The sequence below is a fragment of the Kryptolebias marmoratus genome, linkage group LG4, assembly GCF_001649575.2.
Source record: "Kryptolebias marmoratus isolate JLee-2015 linkage group LG4, ASM164957v2, whole genome shotgun sequence".
NCBI lineage: Eukaryota > Metazoa > Chordata > Actinopteri > Cyprinodontiformes > Rivulidae > Kryptolebias > Kryptolebias marmoratus.
Genome location: NC_051433.1, coordinates 24,469,111 through 24,490,361, shown reverse-complemented (window position 1 = coordinate 24,490,361; position 21,251 = coordinate 24,469,111). Strand labels below are relative to the sequence as shown.

At 42.4% G+C, this 21,251-nt stretch overlaps 2 protein-coding genes across 2 annotated transcripts in view; one reads left to right on the top strand and one right to left on the bottom strand.

The window, feature by feature from the left end:
* The window catches only part of gxylt2 (glucoside xylosyltransferase 2), a 30,031-nt gene extending 11,123 nt beyond the window's left edge, over positions 1–18,908 (bottom strand). Inside the window, exons 1-3 of the mRNA XM_037975148.1 lie at positions 18,863–18,908; positions 14,943–15,096; positions 4,251–4,449 (exon numbers count right to left, since the gene is read on the bottom strand). Coding sequence (XP_037831076.1) covers positions 4,251–4,449; positions 14,943–15,096; positions 18,863–18,908 — 399 coding nt within the window. The remainder of the gene's footprint in view (positions 1–4,250; positions 4,450–14,942; positions 15,097–18,862) is intronic.
* Positions 17,944–21,251, top strand: part of shq1 (SHQ1, H/ACA ribonucleoprotein assembly factor) — a 44,127-nt gene continuing 40,819 nt past the window's right edge. The window contains exons 1-3 of the mRNA XM_017426970.3: positions 17,944–18,163; positions 18,940–19,100; positions 19,200–19,264. Of these exons, the coding sequence (XP_017282459.1) occupies positions 18,958–19,100; positions 19,200–19,264 (208 nt within the window). The 5' untranslated portion in view covers positions 17,944–18,163; positions 18,940–18,957. The remainder of the gene's footprint in view (positions 18,164–18,939; positions 19,101–19,199; positions 19,265–21,251) is intronic.

Genomic DNA, 21,251 nt, shown 5'->3' with positions numbered 1-21,251 from the left:
AAATAAAATAAGAAAAATCTAGTTATTTCCATGCAGTGTCCAGAAAGAGGAGTTGTTCAGCTTGTAGGGCACCACAACTGCTTCCACCCACCTCCATCATCATCATCATATGAAATAACTTTTTGTCACAACAAAAAATAGTGGCTGGTAAAATATTTGAGTGGCTGGTAAAAAAATTTTAATTTCCACCCCTGGCTGTCACTGAACGTGGGGGGCTTATAATCTAGTTTTTGATGCATCCTGATGCAAACATGAAGGATTCTGAATCGATTTAAACATGCCAAAAAATGATAATTATTTAATGTTCATAATGACACGAGGCACCCAAAAGGTGGAACTCTAAATTGCAGCACCTGAACAGACAGAATGAGGCTCACCGGGAAAAACAAACAGCTCTTTCTGCATTGACAGCCCCGTGTCTGGAAGTATTTTGGCTTGTTGACAAGAGCCATGCTATATGAACGTTGTGAACAAGTTTCCACCCGGGAGAGGAAGATGTAAAAACAGCCGGTGGCTTCGATCAGCTGTCGACGGCAGCAAAGTTAGAACTCAACTCAAGGCAAGCGAAATGCGTTTTTTTTTTTTTTGGCCCTGTCATGGCTTTTCAGGCATACCATATAGAGAAGATGGCTGCCTATGTGTGCCAGAACAGATTTGCTCTGCAATAAGGATATCTCAAGATGAGAATCCTAATTGCATGATTTACTTTATTGAATCAAGACTGAATCTAGCATCAGAGTAGGCAGGCCACATTGTGGTAATAGCAACCTGTTTGTATGACCTTCAATTATCAGGACTGTTTGTGAATCGGTGCATAAAGGGGTGTGTGTGTGTGTGTGTGTGTGTGTGTGTGTGTGTGTGTGTGTGTGAGTTTGTTCAGTTTTTGTGGGTGTATACGTGCTAGTATGTCACCTGTTGAAGGTCCGCCATCTACAGGACCGTGCAGGCTATGCCCGGAACCTGACCCCCCCCAATGGCCCGGTGCCCACACCAGCCCCCGGCAGAGAAATCACCCAACACCAAGCAGGAGAACCCCCCCCCACACACACACACACACAACACACCGGGCAGGAACCAGTCCACTGTGGCAGCCAGAACCCAGAAGTACCCAGGTGAAAGGGCATATACCCATTCTCCCTGGGGAGCCATACTCTGGAGGGGTCCAGAGTGGGGGCTGGGGGGCGGGGCACCACCAGACCCCAGCCGAGCCAACATCCCTAAAGCCATAGACTGAGTGGGTCTGAGTACCCACACAAACAACCCCCACACCAAGGCAAGCGAAATACAAATGTCACTGCAACTTTTATTAATCCTCATTTTGATACTTAAGTGGTTTTACAATTTATTTTATGAGATTTTCCAATTTAAAAAAAAAAAAGGTTTTATTTCATTGTTTCTTTTTATGGTCTTTTGTGTTTTGTTGTACTTTCTGATTTTTTTAAATGGGAGTTGCCAATGGGAGTTGCTTTTAAATTTGCTATATGTATAAATTTAATTTGATTTGATTGTGAAGGATTTGCATCTGCATTCAGTGGTTTAAAAACCAGGGCTTGTGCTCCGTGTTTCACACTTTGGAGCCACAATAGAACTTGCTTTATGTTGAAGACACCAACACACAACCATTCCCACACTCTACAACAAGACCAAAAGGTTATGGAAAGTCAGAAAAAAGTGGGTCAGATAGCTCTAACGTGTGATTCATAGACGTCCACAGAATCTTATGTCTTATGTGTTTTTGGGGCGGCTGTGGCTCAGTGGTTAGAGCAGTCGTCCTCCAATGAGAGAGTTGGAGGTTTCATTCCTGGCAGGAGTCATGTCAAAGTGACCCTGGGCAAGACACTGAACCCCTCGTTGCCTCCGATGTGCCCCATAGGTGTATGAATGGAGTTTAAAGCACTGATTAGACTCTACAGAATGATTTATTCAGATTATCTTTGTAGAGATTCAGTAGAGTGCCATATGAATGTGTGTGTGGATGGGTATATGAGGGCAGATTGTGTTGTAAAGCACTTTGAGTAGCCTGGTTGGTTAGAAAGGCGCTATAAAAGTACAGTCCATTCATCGTTTTCATTAAATTATTCCCAAATTTTGTTAAAATGAAAACTGTTTAGTACTGCAGTTCAGAGGAAAATATGTTGTTTCTTTTAGGTCTGAAAGATTCTCTGCCCAGGGTTCTGTTTAACGTGTGATTATGAATGCATTAAGATGCAACAATAATTGTTTTGTAATCACATTGCAGCCCTCTGAATCGTAACTGAATTGAATTGGGAGTAGGCTAAAGATCCCTGCCCCTAGCTGCCACTTAACTTATTTAAGTGCACCTTTCTGTGGCTAACCTTGCAAAAGAGGCTGACAAACGCAAACAAAGATTCATTTTTTTAACTTCCATTATTATCAAGCTGGAATCTGCCATGCATAGTAGCTCCAATAAAATGAAGAAAGGATTCAACAATTTAACACATCTAACAGTAAATCAGTGTTTAGTTTTCTTCTGTTTAGGGGTTACTTTGATTTGTTTTCACATATTATGTTGGATCCTGCTGCAATATATTTTACACTTAGATCTTGTAGGAAAAAAAAGTAACTGTCCTGTGATATGATGTAATTTTGTGTTTAAACAAAACAAATAAAATAAAAATATTAAAGCAGTATAATCTGTCTTATTAGGTAGATATACTGTAGTTATTATTTGTTTGGGTTTATTTGTCCAAATGCATCTGTCCAACAAACTGGAGGATGTTTTTTTTGCAGATGTCCAGTGACACAGAAAGAAAGCAGGGTTTCCCCAGCATATTATAAGCCTGGCGGGCCACCAGGCTAAGCTCCACTTGTTTATTATAAATACGTCATTTTTTATACATGTTTTTTTTCCACCTGCACCCCCAAAACCGCTACCTTTACCTACCTCACCGCACGAGGGTGCGCGCCAACAGCGACACAATCGCACTCAAAAACCACGGAAGGAGATTACTGCTGCAGTCGATAAAAAGGAGTGTTTTTAGAAAGATTAGTCCTATGATGGGCGAATCACAACTAAAGCAAATAAATCAATGAAAGTCAAACTGAATGCTTTAAGTTTAAACATCCTCTCTGTATCACAGCCAGAAACAACAGATCTTCCTCCTGAATACGTGCAGCCATATTTGATGTAACAACCATCTGCTCTCTCTCTTTTACCGTATTTACACTGGTTACGTAGCGTACTGCCCCCCGTCTTTTTGGAGAATACTGCTCCGACGTGAGCACCAAGTATAAACGCCTCCACCGCGCGCTCAGGTCTGCGCGCTGTTCACAGAGCTCTGCAGGACTCTAATGAGCCCTGAGGCCGAGCCTCCTTCAGCTACCTGGAGTTAGCAGGTTGTCAGAGCCGCAGCAATAAACATCAACCAAGCGGGTTTAACCAAAAATGGTTAGTTGAGCTGAAATTCAGCAGGTGGCTTTACAAGACCGAATACTGTAAGCATGTTTTGTAGTTAGTGAAAATATTATCCTTGTTTACCAGTAAAATTATGCTATTAAATTCAGAATTAGATACGCACAGTACAGTACTGTTTTTCAGAGTTCTCTGTTGTTATTCATTGGCCTGGAAGTGAGATGTGTGTTGGTGCAATCAACTAGTATTTATTTTAATTCTATTTTTGTTTAAAAAAGTATTTCAAAAGTGCCTTTTTGTAAAACTGTAGTTGTGTAAATACTTGGCACAAATATCTTACAATATCACATAATAAATAGCCATATTTTCAACTTTCCTGTCAACTTTAATCCATTGTTTTTTTTTACTAAATCACGGTCAGCCGGCAAACGGCCACCTACCACCGGGCTTAGCCTCTTTTCTGGGGGAAACCCTGGAAAGCTTTCCATGTTTGTGCTTTCTTTGAGAAAAATATATACCTTTTCACACGTGAAAACAATCTGACAAGCTGAAGATCTAGATTTAAGATACTAAATGTTGAATCTGATTAAATGAAGTCCTGTTATACACTTAACGCAAACTAAAATCGTGGAAAGGACCTCTGCAGAGGTGACTTTGAAGTGTAGAAAAAGCCGGATGTCTTGGTGATATATTATGCCTCAGCCTTGAGATAAAAGAACCAGTGAAAATGAGTCAGAGGGTTGAAACTGAGAGGAAGAGTGTCCTGCCTGCAGCAGAAAATCAGCAAACTTCGCTTTTCCATTATGCAAAACAGGGGGGAGGGGGTAGAGCACTATATAAACACATGTTGGGCAACTGCACATTAAAGTTGTCCTACCTTCTCCTCAAACTGCGGTGCCAAGGGGTCCTCGGCGAAAATGTGGAACTTGATCTTCTTCTGGCTGAACAGCAGGGCGGATTTCACCATGGTGAGAGTCTCGTCCAGACGGCTCCCACATGCTACCACAGCCAGGTGCATGAGCTCCTCGGCCCGGCTGCGCTTCGTCGCGTGTCGGAGCACGGCATTCTGAAGTTTACTAAAAGAAAGAGAGGGAGGAGGGGGGGAAAAGACGGTGGCACTTAAAAGAGAAAACTTGTCAAATAGATCACGGATGGCACATTCTCATCACATATGGATAGAATGATACAAAGAACGAGAAAGGTGGAAAGATCAGATAAAAGGCACTGAAGGAATAAGATACTTTAAACCAAACACTTTGAAATACTGGGAACAAGGGTTACACAGCTGTGATTACATTTAAGTAATAGATAAGCTATCAGCGCTATCAACCGTTTCAACCGGATCACCTTTATGCCCCAAGTTTATCTGGAATTAGTCATCCACAACTCATTTTATGGTTTGTTTATATATAAATATGCAAATAAATCTCGTTTATATTTAAAGTAAGGTTGTCTTATAGTTTCCTACATGTTATTTCAGGGCAACTAGCAAAAAAAACCCCACAAAAAACTAGAATGACAAGCAAAAACTGAGCCAAGGGTAACATCTTTTACTCTCATTGTTTGCGTTCGTGTGTTACACCTGGTTCTGATTCTGTCAACCTAAAGAAATTGGGGGTCGCCCCAAGACTTTTGCACAGCAAACATTTTAAAAGCGCTCCTCCGCCATCTCTCCACCCGACAAACTCCCGCGTTCACCTCTGAAAAAGCAACGGCGTGTCACTTGCAATCACAATGAAAACAGCGACTCGTCTTCACAGCTCGACTGCAAAGGATTTTACAAGACATGACATGCGGTGTAAAAACTTCAACGCTGCCTACAAATAAATACTACTTCTACCACACACACGCACACAAACGCAGGTTGGATGTAATGACAACATGTTCGACAGAAATGTTGCCATAGCCATAGGGGAGAAAAGTCTGCCAAACAAAAGAAAACGAACAAAAAAAGCCTTTCGCTTCAAAGTATAGTGTTTGGGGAGAACTGTGAGGGGAAAATGGTTTCACGAGTCAATAATGGAATAAAAAAAAAAAAAAGACCAGACTTTGCTCTGAGCCTGGATGAGAGGATTGAAAAGTGTCGTTTGACAGGTGGATTCAGGCCACTCTCCAAGCCTGACACTTGGTTGACTCTGCATGACTGATGGACGGTGACACACTGCAGATTAGGACGAGAAGGTGCTGGGGGAAAAAAAAAAAAAAATACACAAAAAACCTCTCCTGTATGACATGCTTTACAAGATGACAAAGCTGCAGAACACAAAGCACACCAAAGTGCAGTTCCTTCTCCAAAAAGAGAGCAACTGCATTGCATTCAGTCTTAAAAAAAACAAAAAAAAACAAGCTGAGTGCATAAAATTTGATGACGGAACAAAAAAATCTGTCTTTGCTGCATAAAGTATGAGCACATGGTGGCTCGTGTCACGGCACCGTTTCCCCACATCTGGAAGCAGTCAGAAAGCACAGGAGAGCCGCAGAAGGCCTTAATTTATTACAGGCTGCAGAGAAAACAAAAGACTGCAAAGCGCCAGCAGCCAACCACATTAAATATGCAAGGAGAAGGGGGGTAAAGATAATGTGAAAGGGGAAAAAAAAGAAGGTACATGCGCAGAGCGAAGAGGAAGAGCAACAACTTCACCAAACAACATCTTCAGGGCAGTTTTATCTATTAGAATGTAATTGGGTCATTTTGTGGATTTGGACTCTGAAAGCAGAAGGTACCAAAGCCGTTCACGGAGCATGCTCAGGTAGTGGCACGCAGTGGAAACAGAACTGAGCTTTTAAGAACAGGAATGAAGCACAGACTGGTTGAACTGAAGGAATGCATATCACCCGCTGCCTTACATGGAAAATAAGTCGTGAGTTCTGTTAGCACTCAGAGTACGTGTCGGGGATCAGCCTTAGCTACTGCCATAGCAAATTTGAACTTAATATCTGTAAAAATGATTGTCATTTTCTGTGATTGTTAAAGTTGATTAAGGTTAATCTTGAACTGGACTGATTCAAAAAGGTAATCAGTTGTACATGTACAACCAGCAACTACTTTCTTAGAATTTCATTAACCCTCCCATAGCCTTCGGGTCAAATTGAGAAGCCCTTTTACCTTCAAGTCAATTTGACCCGAAGTTACAAGGGCTGCTCTACCTCTCCTCGTCTTGCTCTCTTTTGAGGGCTTCAGGAGGGTTAAAATTTCTCTGTCTGTCCATCCATCCATTATCTGCTGCTTGTTCCAGAGTCAGGTTGCGGGGGTAGCAGCTTGAGCAGGAAAGCCCAGACTTCTCTCTCCACAGCCACCTCTTCCAACTCTTCCAGGAAGATTCCAAGGTATTCCCAGGCCAGCCGAGAGACATAGTTTCTCCAGCGTGTCCTGGAGTTTCCCCATGGTTTCTTCCCAGTTGGACATGCCTGGAACACCTTTCTAGGGAGGCATCCAGGGGGCCATCCTTACCAGATGTCCGAACTACCTCAACTGGCTCCTCTTGATGTGGACGAGCAGTGACTCTTCACAGAGTCTGTCCCAGATAACCAAACTTCTCACCCTATCTCTAAGGTAGAGCCCAGCTACCCTGAGGAGAAAACTCATTTCGACCCCTTGTATCTATGATCTCATTGTTTCGGTCACTACCTAAAACTCATAACCATGGGTGAGGGTAGGAACGTAGACCAAAACAGAGTTTTGCCTTGCAGCTCAGCTAAAATTTGTCCAGCAGTTCATAAACTACTTTTAACTGACTGCACTGAAAGCAAATATTGTCAAATAAATGAAATTGGCAGACTAACTACTTATCCACAGCAGAGCTGGTGGAAATCCAAGTCCAGTGGAAAATTAGATTTAAAAAAAGGGAGTTATAAATACTTTTAAATGTGGTAAATTTCTTCTGCAGAAAAAAAAAAATCTGCCTCAAGTTTTCTACATTTCTACATCACCATATGGACTTAAACCTAATCTTATCCAAAGATAAGCAACTTCTAACAGAACAATAGTATTTATTATTACCAGTTTATGGGGAAGGAAAGTTGAAGGAAAGTTTCTGGCCCTGGCTGATGATTTCAAAGCATTTCTCTTCTGTCATTTAGCGATGATAACGATGGTGAGAAAACCTACAGGAACTGTGTTCCAGAGCTGACAGTGTGGTGTACAGAAAACAAGCTGGAGTTAAACACCAGCCTCCACGCTCTCCTCTCACCATTAACAGGGAGGTGGACTCGGCTGTGTACTGGGCATCTCTGTCACCAAGGACCAGAAATGGGTAGAACACTCAAACAACGTTATTAAGAAGGCTGGCAGGAGGATGAATGCACTTAGGGTGCTTAAAAAACCCAAACATCTCAGCTGATGTGTGTGCCCAGCTCTACAGAGCACAGACCTCCTCTATTTCAGTTTTTGTTTTGTTTTTTACCCTGGCTTCACTGGCCACATCATCAGTAAACTGTCTGGAAAACAACAACAGCTGATGATGGATCTGCACTATGCCAGGGTCATGAGGTGGGCTTGGAAGACAGCACAGGACCCAGGTCGCCCGGAACACCACCTTTTTTAAAAAAAAACTGCCATCTGGTCAGAGGTTCTGCGCTGTCAGAACAAAACTCAGCAGACCCAAAAAAAGTTGGGTTTTTTTCCCCTCACTGCAGTCTTTAATGGGGTTTCCTCCTCCTGCACTGAAAGCAGGAAAACATTCCTGTGTACAGATCCCTGTACATGTGGCGGAATAAATGTGATTGATTGTGACTAACTAAATGTGCAGTCAAGGAAAGAGAGCGTCCACCCATTTTCAATCCTCCGATTTCCTGTATCAGGACAGAACGAGAACGGTCTCATGGAAAAAGACCAGATTCCAAGATGATTCAAATCTAGCCTCAAGTGTGCAAGAACAAACAGATTCCAAAAAACAAAAACAAAGCCAAAATGGAGAAGCAGATGGAGAAGACTATGCCTAGAAGAAAAAATAAATAAATTGGTATAAAGTGGTGTATTTTTATTTTTTAATTCCCATTCCTTTACATGGACTTACACTTGCACTGCAGCCAGTCACAAGGGGGCGCTCCTCCCGTTCTGGCTTCAACGTCCGCATTACGTGTCTTCAACAGTCTCATGGGGTTGTGGAGGAACGTTGGCCCACTATTCTTTACAACATTGCATTTACATTTACACAAACCCAACCATTAGCGTCGATCGTGCCTGTTTTCTAAGATCCATTTTCATGATTTAATAAAAGATGTAATTGATTCTTTGGTTCTGTGGCAATATTTAAATAAATTTGCTCATCATTAACTAAATGAGGCTACCAGTAAATACAAAGAACAGTCTGCCTAGTTAAAAAACAAAACAAAAAAAACATTTTAATTCACAGGATTTCTCCCATTCTAGGTTGCAAATTTCAAATCATGCTATTTGCAACAGACCTAACAGCTTACATGACTCATTCGGCAGTAATTTGAAAGCGAACTGGTCAAACTTGGGGGGGGGGGGGTTTCCAGAGCTTCTTCCGATGAGGCTCTCACGAGCACCCTCTTCAAGCCTCCATCGGACTACTCAGGCAAGCAGGGGGATCTCCGAACCACTCTGAGCAGAGCGAGCACTCAGTCATGCAAGATGACATTTTTATGGCTCTGCATAATGCCACTGTGAGGGGTGGGGGGACTTCTTTACAGACAGAAACATTGCTCAACAATATCTGAAGTGACAGGGCGGAGGATCCGTTTCCAGGCTAAAACATCAACGGCAATCTAATCCCGCATGTGCGAAAAGACCGAATGGGATGTCACAAAGCAGACGGCGGGGTTACAACCATGATAAAAGTACACGTTCTTTAAATCCGGAAGGTTTCGTATCGGTCTACAAGCCCTGGCTAAAATGATGGGATCACCACTCTCGGAGGATGTTCTTTCAGCTGTTTAATTTTCGATGAAAACAAATCGATCACAGACGTAACACAAAACTATCTGTCCCTCCTTCCCCCAAAATTCCAACCTTCTGGCATCAGGAAACAATAAATATAAATGTTGTAGTCAGTCACAATTGCTTCTTTTTGGATCAAGTAGAGGAGAAGATTATGGAATTGTGAGAAAAACGCTGCGCCGTTGGTACTTTACCACCTCTGGCCTTTATAGCAGCTTGAATGCTCTGAGGTATGAACCGAACTATTGACAAGCAGTAGTCTTCATCAATCTGCTCCAGCTGTCTCTTATTGCTGTTGCAGGTTGGCGTCTTGTCGTTGACCATTTTCTTTAATTTCCAGCAGAGATGTTCAGCTGGTTGATATCAGGACTATTTGCAGGCCATGTTGTTGACATTATATTGTATGTCTTTCTTGAAGAAAAGTTTTCACATCCTTTTGCCCTATGGCAAGATGCACCATTGTCTTGAAAAATGAAGTCATTGTCATCAAACATCCTTTTAACTGATGGCACAATAAAAGTGTCCAAAATTACTATGTAGAGTTTGGTATTTATTAAAGATGTAATGACTGCCGTCTACCCCATGCCTTTACCTGACTTGACACTTTCATTCAGTCCAGACTTCTTTTCTTTAGTCCACTGTCACCTCATTTGTTTCTGTTTGGGTGTTAATGATGGCTTTCGTTTGACTTCCTGTATGTAAATCTCATTTCTTTTAGTTGATTTCATTTCAGGTACAGACATTGACTGCAGTTTTCGCCCTCTAGTTTCTCATTGGTTCTGTTGTGAATTTCCTGTTTTCAAGACAGTTTACTTTAAGTTTGCTGTCTTTACACTTTGATGTCTTCCTTGGTCTACCAGCATGCTTCCCTTTTACAACCTTCCCATTTCATTTCTACTTGGTCCAGATTTTAGACCCAGCTGACTGGGAACAACCAACATGTTTTGCAACATTTTGTGATGATTTACCTTCTTGAAGAAGTTTCATAACCCTGTCCTTTGTTTCAGCTGACATCTCTTGTGTTGAAGATATGATTCATGTCAGTCCACTTTATGCAGCAGCTCTCCAAGGTGTGAGCTCCTTTTTAACTGAAGACTAATTAGATTTAATTTGATGCAAGTGTTTGTTTCAGAACTGCCAATTACAGAGAGCTTCCATTTTTTTTCTCTACTCAATCTAAAAAGAAGCAACTGTGACTGACTCCAACAATTATATTTGTTACTTTCTTATTGTTACTTCATGCCAGAGGGTTGAAATTTTGAAATAAGATAGTGGCATGTCTGTGACTTATTTCTTTATTTATTGAAAGAACATCCTCCAAAAGTAGTAATTCCATAACTTTTGCCAGAGGTTGTATGATTAAAACTAACACTCTGAGAGCGCAAACCTCCACCAAGGCCATAGGGTCACCGTCCCTTTTCAGGGGTCGCAGCGACTCATCCTCCTCCATCTAACTCTGTCTTCTGTGTCCTCCGTCCTCACTCCAACTACCTGCATGTCCTCTCTAACTGCATCCATATGTCTCCTCTCCTCTTTGTCTTTTTCCTGGCTGCATATCTAACATCCTTCCACTGTCCCTCCTCTGCACGTGTCCAAACCATCTCAGTCTGGCCTCTCTAACTTTATCTCCCAGTCGTTTAATCTGTGCTGTACCTCTGATGACCTCATTCCTAATCCCTCATCCCTCCCAAGGAGAACCACATCTTCAGCTCTGACACTTCCAGTTCTTTTTGTCAGTACCATACAACATAGCTGCTTTCTCACCCTTTTGTCACAGATCTATGGCGTCAAATTTACGCCCATTAAGTCCACCACGGGCGTCTGTTACGCTCCACGCATGAGTTGAACCTCCTCTCCGCACGCAATTTAGCAACCACGAGCACTACCCTCCTGCAGGGCACAAAACTCAAAGTTAAAATACCACTGATTGTCACACACCTGAGTGTACAAAATTTGTTCTCCACATTTGACCCATCCTCTGAGGGAGTGGTGAGCAGCAGCAGTGCCCTACTCGGGGTGATCTAACCCCCCAATTCCAACCCTTAATGGTGAGTGTCAAGCAGGTCTTTGGTATGACCCGGCCGGGGATTGAACCCACGACCTCCAAGTTTCAGGGCAGACACTCTACCACTAGGCTACTCTTAATATAACAGTCTGCTTGATATAATACAATACTCGCTCACTAAAGTTGTAGAAGAAACCAAAGAGCTGCGTTTCTGACCCTACAGGTGCAGAAGGTTAAAACAAAGTAGTTACAAAAGAAGTCAGCAAGTATGACTTGCTCAAAAGACAAACAAACAAACAAAAATCTCTATAGAAAGCCGCAGCTGACTGACTTTAGGAAACACATACTTGGAATGCAAACACATTGAGCAAAAATAAACTCTAAATAAACTATAAACATTTGGTTAGAACTGGGTCACGTCACCAGACATCGATCTCAAGCACAGCAGCAAATCTACAAGAAAATGTTTTTTTTAAAAAAAAGAAACAAAGAATGAAGATGTTGTATTTGTCCCAACTTGGGTCTTAAAGGAGAGCTGTGCATGAAATGCACGAAGCCCGTGCAACAAATACCCACAAACCTCAAACAAATTACTCTAAATCTCTTCAGTAGCATTGTGATAACGACATAAGGGCGGAAAGAAAAGGGATTGCTTCGAGTCATTGCTAGACAAACGTGGTTCCAAACACGACTTCATAATCTGCTTCGGCACTTTCTTCCATTTTTGGTGAAGAAGTGCCACGAGACGCACCAGGTTGGGTTACCTGCTAAAGACCATGCTATGCCCCCCCCCACAATCCTGAAATGGAAAACCTTACAATCTAAAAGGAGGGCGTACTTACTTTTTACAGGAACTATACATCTTTACTATCCTGCTCCTGGAGTAAAAAAAACAAAAATTCCTAATGGAATACTGAAAAATAACCATCTGAATTCCCCTCAACCCTAAAGATGTACGTTTAGACGGTCTAATGTCTGAGCGAACAGAATTTAAGACTTTTTTAAAAATATATAAATAAATCTCCCTTTCAAGAAGGCAGAACAAAGAAGTGTTTTGACTTTGAACAAATGGATGATAAGCGTGTGTGTGTGTGTGTGTGGGGGGGGGGGGGGGGGCAGCTGGAGTTCTTCTCTCTCTATTTTTGGCCACAGGAAGTTGTGTGATGTGTCAAGAGGAAATTACATGAGTAAAGAAAAAAAACTGGGATGTTTATCTGTTAGGCAAGTTGCACAGGAAGTCTGCTCAGCTCCGCCTGACAGAGAAAGTGAACTGAACGGAGAGGGCTTGGGAAAACGTGGACAATCGACGGCCGCCCAGGGGCCGTTCAGACCCCGCAGTACACATCCGTCTTGGGTGGTTCGACTGCAAGCAGGCAGCTCCCATCGAGAGCATTCACACCCGGCAGTTAACGCGCAACCCCAAAAGTGTCTCTGCGATCGGAAACAATGGATTTCAGTTCATGTTAGCCTGCACTGCCGTTTTAAGAGAAAACGCCAAGTAGCTGCGCCGTTTTGTCCAGGTAGAATTCCTGTAGATTCCGTGTCGTCGTAAAGCTCACGCCTTTGTCATCTTCTCTTCACTGAACTTCGAACAATACAAGTCAGTAAGTAAAAGATGAAGGTAGCAAAATACAGCTGTCTTTAGTAATGTGAGGGGGGGGCGGGGTCACCTCAGATCAGTAGGTAGTTCAACAACTTGGCTCAAGACAGATTATGTTCAGACTACCAAATAAAAAGAGGTCCAGACCACTTTCAGACCCCAGATCGGGTAGCTAAAGAGACATTGAAAAACCAGGTCTGAACAGGGCCTTAGTCTTCATACTAGCCATTTGTTTAGAGGGAGGTTGTGTCTCCTAATCACAGCAGTCTTGAGCAATTTCCAACCTTGTGGAGGTTTTTTTATTTCCCTCCTCGCCGCATTTCTTTAAAAAACGACCAGCGCTGACCCTTTTTCACCCCATCTCCCTTATCAGCGCCGAGCACACTCAGAGCAGCGCGCCTTTCTGCGAGGACGCAAAGGTCCTTCCTCGATGCGACGCCTTGACGTTTTTTTTTAATCTAACCCGGCGGCGTCTCCAGCCTCGCAGCCTGGCTCTGGAGCTGCATACATATTCCAGCCTGCCATCACGGCCGGCCACTACGGAACGTGTCGGTGCTCACGGCGAAGGGTAAGCACGAGGCGCGGGTGAAGCTGAAATCAGAACGCCGGGAGACCCGAAACGGCTTCCATCCTCAATCAGAAACAGCAAGTGACAATTCTCTCTCTTGCTCTCCCGTCTGAATCAGATAAAGAGAGCTTCTCTGGAACTCTGCAAAACAAGAACAAAAATTAAAGGCCTAGCACTTCTTCAAGAAATGCACATCACCCACTGCCTTTGGTGCCAGGCTTAAATCATCTCATGTTGTAGCAGTTTTTGGCTAAAAAGTGCAATCTAATGCTAAAGTTTTCAACCAAAACCGTGCGCATTACGTCGCAGTCAGAGCATGTGTTGAGAATGCCTCTCAGCTGCTCCCACGCCAAATTTGAACAGAATAGCCGTGAAACTGACTGAATTATAGCCATTTCTGTGCTTTCTAAGACTAGTTGGCTGTGGCAGCCATCTTGAATTGAACTGTCTCCAAAAATTGATCTGTTGTAGAGGCACATTCACTGATTGTTACTTGGACGTTTCATTAAAATCTGTTGAGTGGCTAATGAGATATTTTGCTAACAGACAGAGAGTTGACTCCAAATTGTTAAGAGCAAAACTTTACAATTGGGTTCTCGTTGTAATCAGTTAGCTCTTGGAGCATGCGTTTGGGATGACTCTCAGCTACTAATCACACCAAAGTTTAGGTCAACGTCTGTAAAGCTGACTGAGTTTTTGCCATCGTCGTGTTTTTTAAGGTCAGCCGGCTGTGGTGGCCATCTCGAACTGCGTCGACTCAAAAAGTTAATCGGTTGCAGACGAGCATCCAACGACTCCCTCCTGAGAGTTTCATTCGAATCGGCCACGCGGCTCAGAAGATATTTCGCTAACAAACAGACAAAGACACCCACCCGCATATAGACAGCTTTGGCAGGCTGACAGTCACAACCAGAACAGGATGGGCTTCCTTTTTTTGTGTGTGTGCAGTTTCCAACACTGTATGTCACAAGTCAGCCTCATTCAGCTTGAGCACACATGAATCCCTTCATTAATTGCAGTTTCAAGGTTACCTTTACCTTATTAAATCCATTAGAGCAGCGAGAAGATGGCCCACTTTTAACAGTGGGGTTAAATGATGAGGAAATCTGAGGCCAAGTGATTTATTACCTTGTTGTATGTGTGTGTGTGCGCGCGCGTGCATGTGTGTGTGTGTGTGTGTGTCAGGATGTGACATCCTTCTCCTTCTCCTTCTCCAAACATGACCGAGTAATCGCGTCTGCCACGCTCTGTCTGCTCTCGTTTCAGCCGAATATCTGAGCAGCACACAAATCATGGCTCCAACCTGCTGGAGAAAAATGTGCTTAAAGAAGGGAACTTCGAACCGTGTCCGCGCGCCCACCCGATGCTGGTTCGATGGGAGCCATCTCCACGGAACTTCCAGGACAGATGGGAAGACGTGGAGAAAATGGGGGAAATGGCTTCAGAAGCTTAAAAACAAGAGACACAACCCGCCCGCCCGCCCGCCCGTCTCACCTCCTGGCATCCGCGCTGCCCCGTCCTCGCCGTTGCCCCCGAGAAAGTACAAAAGTAGCAAAACTCCGAAGCCCGCGGCGACCGCAGCTACTTTGCCGTGGATGCGCATGGCGGCGAGAGGGACTTGTTGCTGCTGGCGGGGTCAGGGGCTCCGCTCATGTCTGCGGCGGCGGAGGGCGAGCGGCCCGGGCTGACATTTTGGTGCCGCTCCCCGCTCGCATGTTTTCTGCAGATGATGATGGAGAGCAGAGGGCTGCTTCTCCCGGTCTGTGGAGGAGAACACGGAGGGGGCGTGGCTTCCTCTTCCCTACCGTAATGCTTACAGTAAAACCGCACCGCCTTTATCTTTATCAGGTATGTTTTAAACAATTTGCATGGTTTAAGGGAAACTTTACAATAATGCATGATTTTTTTTTTTGGTAATAGTTCATGCATTATTGGTGGGAGTGTAATGGATAGTGAACCATTTAAATTTATAAAGTTGCCTAAATTATTCAAATTTGTAAACTATTTATTGTAAATTATTTGAATGATGTTGCAGATTGTTTAATAATATTTGTTTGTTTTGAGCCAGCACTGTTGGTGGTTTGGATTTTGTTTTGTTTAATTGTATTTGCACTTTGTAAAGTTTTGTTTTTTTTTGTTATGTAGCCTACCTCAAGGGCTGCCGTAGCTAAGAGGGCAGGCCTATAAAAGCTGGCAACTCATTGTACTTTTGAATGACTTGAACAAACTGTCAAAACTTAGTGTTCCCCGGTGAAAGCAGCGAGTTTTCACGGTGATTACGGTGACTGATGGTCCACATCAAAAGAAAAATAAACAAACCTAGAAAATCACCCGTCCAGACCGCGCAAATTAATTCAAGTGCTGGGGAGCTGCTACACTCTCCCCTCAAATAATCATTTCACAACTTGATGTTTCGTCAAATTATGAAACGGTGCTAAAATAAAAAATAAAAAAAATAATTAAAAAGTGTCACACAATTAAGGATCTCAGTGCTTATCTTTTTTTAAACAAATCATTTAATTTGCAGCCTATAAAAAGTCTATTGTGTGTTTATCATCTACATAAGAGTCATACAGACCAACCTTTTTTTTTTCTGCTGAGCAAACTTTGAGCCCAAATTGAACAGTGTGTGATTCCCGGTGGCGCCTAAATCCTATTTACATGTGCAATCTGAACACTGAACATGTAGCGTTTGTCTCTTTTTACAACCGCAGTTGCAAAAAGGTTGGGACGCTGTGTAAAATGTAATTAAAAACAAAATGCAATGACTTGCAAATCTCATAAACCCATACTTTATTATCAATAGACCATAGTAAACATATCATATGTTGAAAGTAGGAAATTGTACCCTTTTTATTTGGGAAGGGGGTATGGTAATTTAGAATTTTCTGGCAGCAACACATCTGAAAAAGCTGGGACAGGAAACACCCTCTCTTCTTCTAACATCAGTCTGTGAACATCTAGGAACTGAGGAGAGCAGCTGCTGGAGGCTTTGGAGGTGAATGTTGTCCCGTTCTTGTCTGATGGAGGATTCTAGCTGTTCAACAGTCCTGGGTCATCTTTGTCAGATTTTCATTTCATGTTCATATTTTCAGCTGTAGAGAGGTCTGGACTGAAGACAGGTCAGTTCAGCTCCTGGACTCGTCTATATGAAGCCATGCTGCTGTAATAGATGCAGTATGAAGTTTATTGTTGTCTTGCTGAAACGTGCAAGGCCTTCCCTGAAAAAGATGACATCTGGATAAGAGCATATGTTGCTCTAAAGCCTGTATATACCGTTCTGGATAGATGGTACCTTTTTAGATGTGCAAGCTGCTCATGCCAGAGGCACTAATGCACCCCCATACCATCAGAGAGACAGACTTTTGAACTGTGCACTGATAACAGGCTGGATGGTTCCTCTCCTCTATGGTACAGAGGGCATGGTGTCTGTGGTGTCCAAAAGAAATTTCACATTTTGATTCATCTGACCTCAGATCAGTTTTCCTCTTTACCTCAGGCCGTTTTAAATGAGCTCAGAGAAGATGGCAGTGATCCTGGATGGTGTTCACATATGGCTTCTCTCTGCACTATAGAGCTTTAAGCAGCATTAGTGGATGGCACAGTGAGCTGTGTTTACAGACAATTATTTGTGGAAGTGTTCCTGAGTCCATGCAGTGATGTCCAGAACAGAATCAGACCTAGTTTTAATGGAGTGGCCCCTGAGGGCCCGAAGATCATGGCCATCCAAAGGTGACTCTCAGCCTTGCCCTCTGAGCTCAGAGATTTCTCCAGATTCATGAAATCTTTTGATGATTTTATGACCTCTAGATAATGAATAAAACCATCCCATTTTTCTTGTTGAGGAACATTGTTTTGAAATCGTTTTACTACTTTTAGATGCAGACTGGTAAATCTCTGCCCGTCTTTACTTCTGGCAGATTCAGCCTCTCTAAAATGCTCTTCATACCCAGTCCTCTTACTGACCTGTTGCTGATTGACTTAATTAGTTGCAAAATACTCCTCCAGCTGTTTCTCGTTAGAATCACTTACCTTTATGGCTTTTTTGTTGCCCCTGTGCTAAAATTTGTGTCATAAATTTGCTGTCATAAAACTCAAAATGGCATTACTTTTTTTTTTTTTTTACCAAAACAATGGCTGATTTGAAAAGGTTTACTCTGTCCCATCGTGAATAAAATATGGCTTTATGAGATTTACAAATCATTGCACTCTGTTTTACTTTTATTTTTATTCTTTTTTTTTCTAACTTGGGGTCGTATTTACCTCCAAACCGTACTTCAGCGGTGTAATAGCTATTTTCTTCTAAAATAGCTATTACAGGTACACGTATGTCCTGCGCTGTACAGGCACAAATGTGTCACATAGAAAAGCAGGGGAAAAAAATATTTAGCTGAACTTAATATGTCATTTGAATTTATCACTTTGGACAGAAAAATGGGAAGCCTGTTAACACGAAACACTGACCAGTTCAAAGCTGTATATAACAGATATTTCTGATGTCACATTTTCAGTGGACATAGTCCAAATTTGAGGAAACAGACTGTTTTGTGTAAAACTATGACTGTTTTCTCAGTGTGACTGTTTCCTGAAGCACAAAAAGAAGTTTTCCTTTTAGTGCATTCGAGCAGCCCGTTTATACTACTTACTACGGTAAAATATGGAGGTTCCATTAAATAGCAGTCTGTGCATTTTAGGATAACCGAGACGTGTTTGAGGTAAGTGTATTTTGAGTTTATCGTGGTTTGAACCTAATATGCTTCTAATACGGGTGCTGAAACGACTCATATTGAGGGCCCGGTGTAAAGCTGACAGCGTTTCATTTGTGCTTTCAGCTGGCGCCTCGTGCTGCTCCCCACGAGGAGGCGAATCGTGTTAGCTAGCAGCGGCTAACCATGAACGGAACTTTCCTTAAGAATCCGCTAAATCAGCGTGACGTCTAGTTTCTCGAAAAAATATGCCCTGTTGTAAAACGATACGTATTCATGTACAATTGTGCCGACCTATGTTTAATTTCGGTTTACCGAAAAGCAAAGAAACAGCTCGTTTTTCATGAATATTCAGCACTCAGAAGTGACGATAATAGCGCTGTTTAAGGCACGTCAAGTTAATGTTACCGGTTGAGGCAATGTATTTGCCTCGGGAGATCAGCCGGAGAAAAGTATAGGCTGTTATTGTTTGCGAAACGTGGTAAAATATTTCTTTTAGATTTCTCGTTTTCAGTGAGCAGAAGTTTTCTTTATATCCAGATTGTTGCAGCAATTTGAATTGAATGCAGGGCGATACAAATGAACTTTTTGAAAAGTGTGTAAAAAGATGCACCATAAAGTAGTTTTTGTTATTTGCAGCTGTAGTCCAGTGGAAATGTTTACAGTCTCCACTGTCAGACACATACGAACGATATCCCAGTCATCCACCAGGGGGCGCGCTGGACGAGCTCTCCGCCTGGATCAGGGTGATCATCACCTTGTCCCTCTTGTCTTCTGTCCTCCAGGTTCCATGATCAGTCAGAATGATAACTCCTGCCTTCGACTTGAGCCAGGACCCTGAACACCTGATCTTCAGCATCCGCGTACCTTACACCAGGACATCAGAGTTCGACCTGTTCATTGACGGGACAGACTTTAAGTTTTATGCCAAACCCTACTTTCTCAGGTGAGACACTTCTCACTAATGTTTTTGTTTTGTTTTTTTTTCTGTAGTGGTAAGCTGTGTTTGACTTAAGTTAAGCGTGTATATGATTGTTATTGCCAGATTAACTCTTCCTGGAAGAATCGTGGAAGATGGAAGGGAGATGGCCACATTTGACATTGATAAAGGTGGGCTGCATAATTACAAAAACAACTAATTGTACTTCCTGCACGTACACTGGCAGCTAAACAGTGTGACTTGTCACACTTAAGATCTTTTGATTAGCGATCATGTTTTTGCCCATGCATGTATTTGTTTGTCTGCACCTCACAGCAAAATATCTTACATGATATTTTCAAAGCATAAAGATTGGGTTGACATCCACAACTTGTGAACTTTTGGAGTTATCCCGATTAAAGATGGCCACCACAGCAAAGCAATCTTAGCCAACACAACAACTGCTGTAACTCTTGTCAGCTTTACAGATATTGAGCTAAAAATAGACGTGGTAGGAGCTGAGCGTCGTCTCCAAACACACACTTCGACGGCAACAACATCTTTGCTTCAAACCTTGGCATTACCTCGGCATCAGTCATGTTCGCTTGTTAGCGAAACGTCTCAGAAACTACCGGACATGTTAAGTGAAACTCTCAGAGAGTAAATATTGTTTCTACATCTACAACTAATTAGCTTGAAGAGAGCTCAGTTCGACATGGCAGGTGATAGGCAGTCTTTCAGGGTTTGCTGGGTTTTGAATATTGCCTGACAGACTGACAGAAATGACCTGAAATCTTTTGCTTATATGAGGAATAAACCGACTCCTTTTACATCAACTGCAACCTAATTTTGTTGCAGCGTTTCCCTGCCATGTTCAGATGGCAGGGAAATCCGCACTATAGGGCACACTGGATTATAAGGCACACTGTCAATGGATGGTCCATTTTCGAGCTTTTGTCAAATATAAAGCACACTGGACTATAAGGCGCATCATCGTGCACCTCCCAATTTTTGTTACTTCGTGTGGACCGCGCGCCACACTCCATTCAAAATGGACGAGTTTGGTGCTCTAGCAGAGCTGGTTTGCCTGTATCAGCATTTATATGATCCCTCTATGAGAGATCACAAAGATAATCAGACTGTTCAAAACTCACTGATGAATACTGCACCGACGTAAGCAACAAGTATAAACGCCTCCACCGCTCGCTCAGGTCTGTTTGCCATGTGTGGAGCCCTGCGCGATTATAACTGAGCCTTAATGCTTCAAGCGGTGCAGCTTTGTAGTTTACCAAAGTCGTACTAAAACATTATGACTTCTTACATATATAAGGTGCTCCAGGTTATAAGGTGCGCTGTCGTTTTTTGAGAAAATTGAAAAGTGCGCCTTATAGTCGGGAAAATACGGTAGCTTGCAAAGAAACTTTTGTTGCATTTGTGCAACATCAGTTAAATTTGTGTCTAGGCTTCCTTCACCCATCTGTTGTAGTTTTTATTGGAGTCAAATGGAGGGTCTGTTAGGACATTACATGAGGGATCCTTCATCTTTGACTGTACAGAAACCCCCCCTCACAGTGCCAGCAGACGGTTTATTAAGCTGTCTGTTATGGCACTGCTGTCCTCCATGTTTTGTTTTTTTCTCCCCACAGGCCTCCAGGTTTTAGCAGCTTGCTTCTGAATTTGAAAGGCTGACTTGAAGTCAGGACTGAAAAACATTTATTCAATCCAAATTTTGTTGCATTTTTCCAAGCATCTCCAAATATGTTTTGGATCCAATCCATTTTTTTTTAATAAGCCTTTTGCAGAATTCTCTGTTTCCTTCAGTTTTAATTAGATTAGATTCTAGAACATGCTAACAAAATATAAAAATAAGTAAAGACCGAGCATTTCTTGAAGGAATTCATGTCACCTGCTGCCTTTCATGCCAGAGTTTTAGACTAAGATCATCTTATGTTGAGAAATGGAGTTGTAGATAAATTTGTTCAAACCTTGAAAATGACTTCATGCATAATCTCATGCAATATTTCAATATTTTTAATGATCTGTTAGTATGCTGGTGTAGATTCTCAGTCATCCAGGCCATGGTAAATTCAAAAAAAGTTAAAAAACAAAAACAACTGGACTTCTATTCTGTAGCTGAAGACGTTTTGCTTCTCATCCGAGGAGCTTTCTCAATTCAGA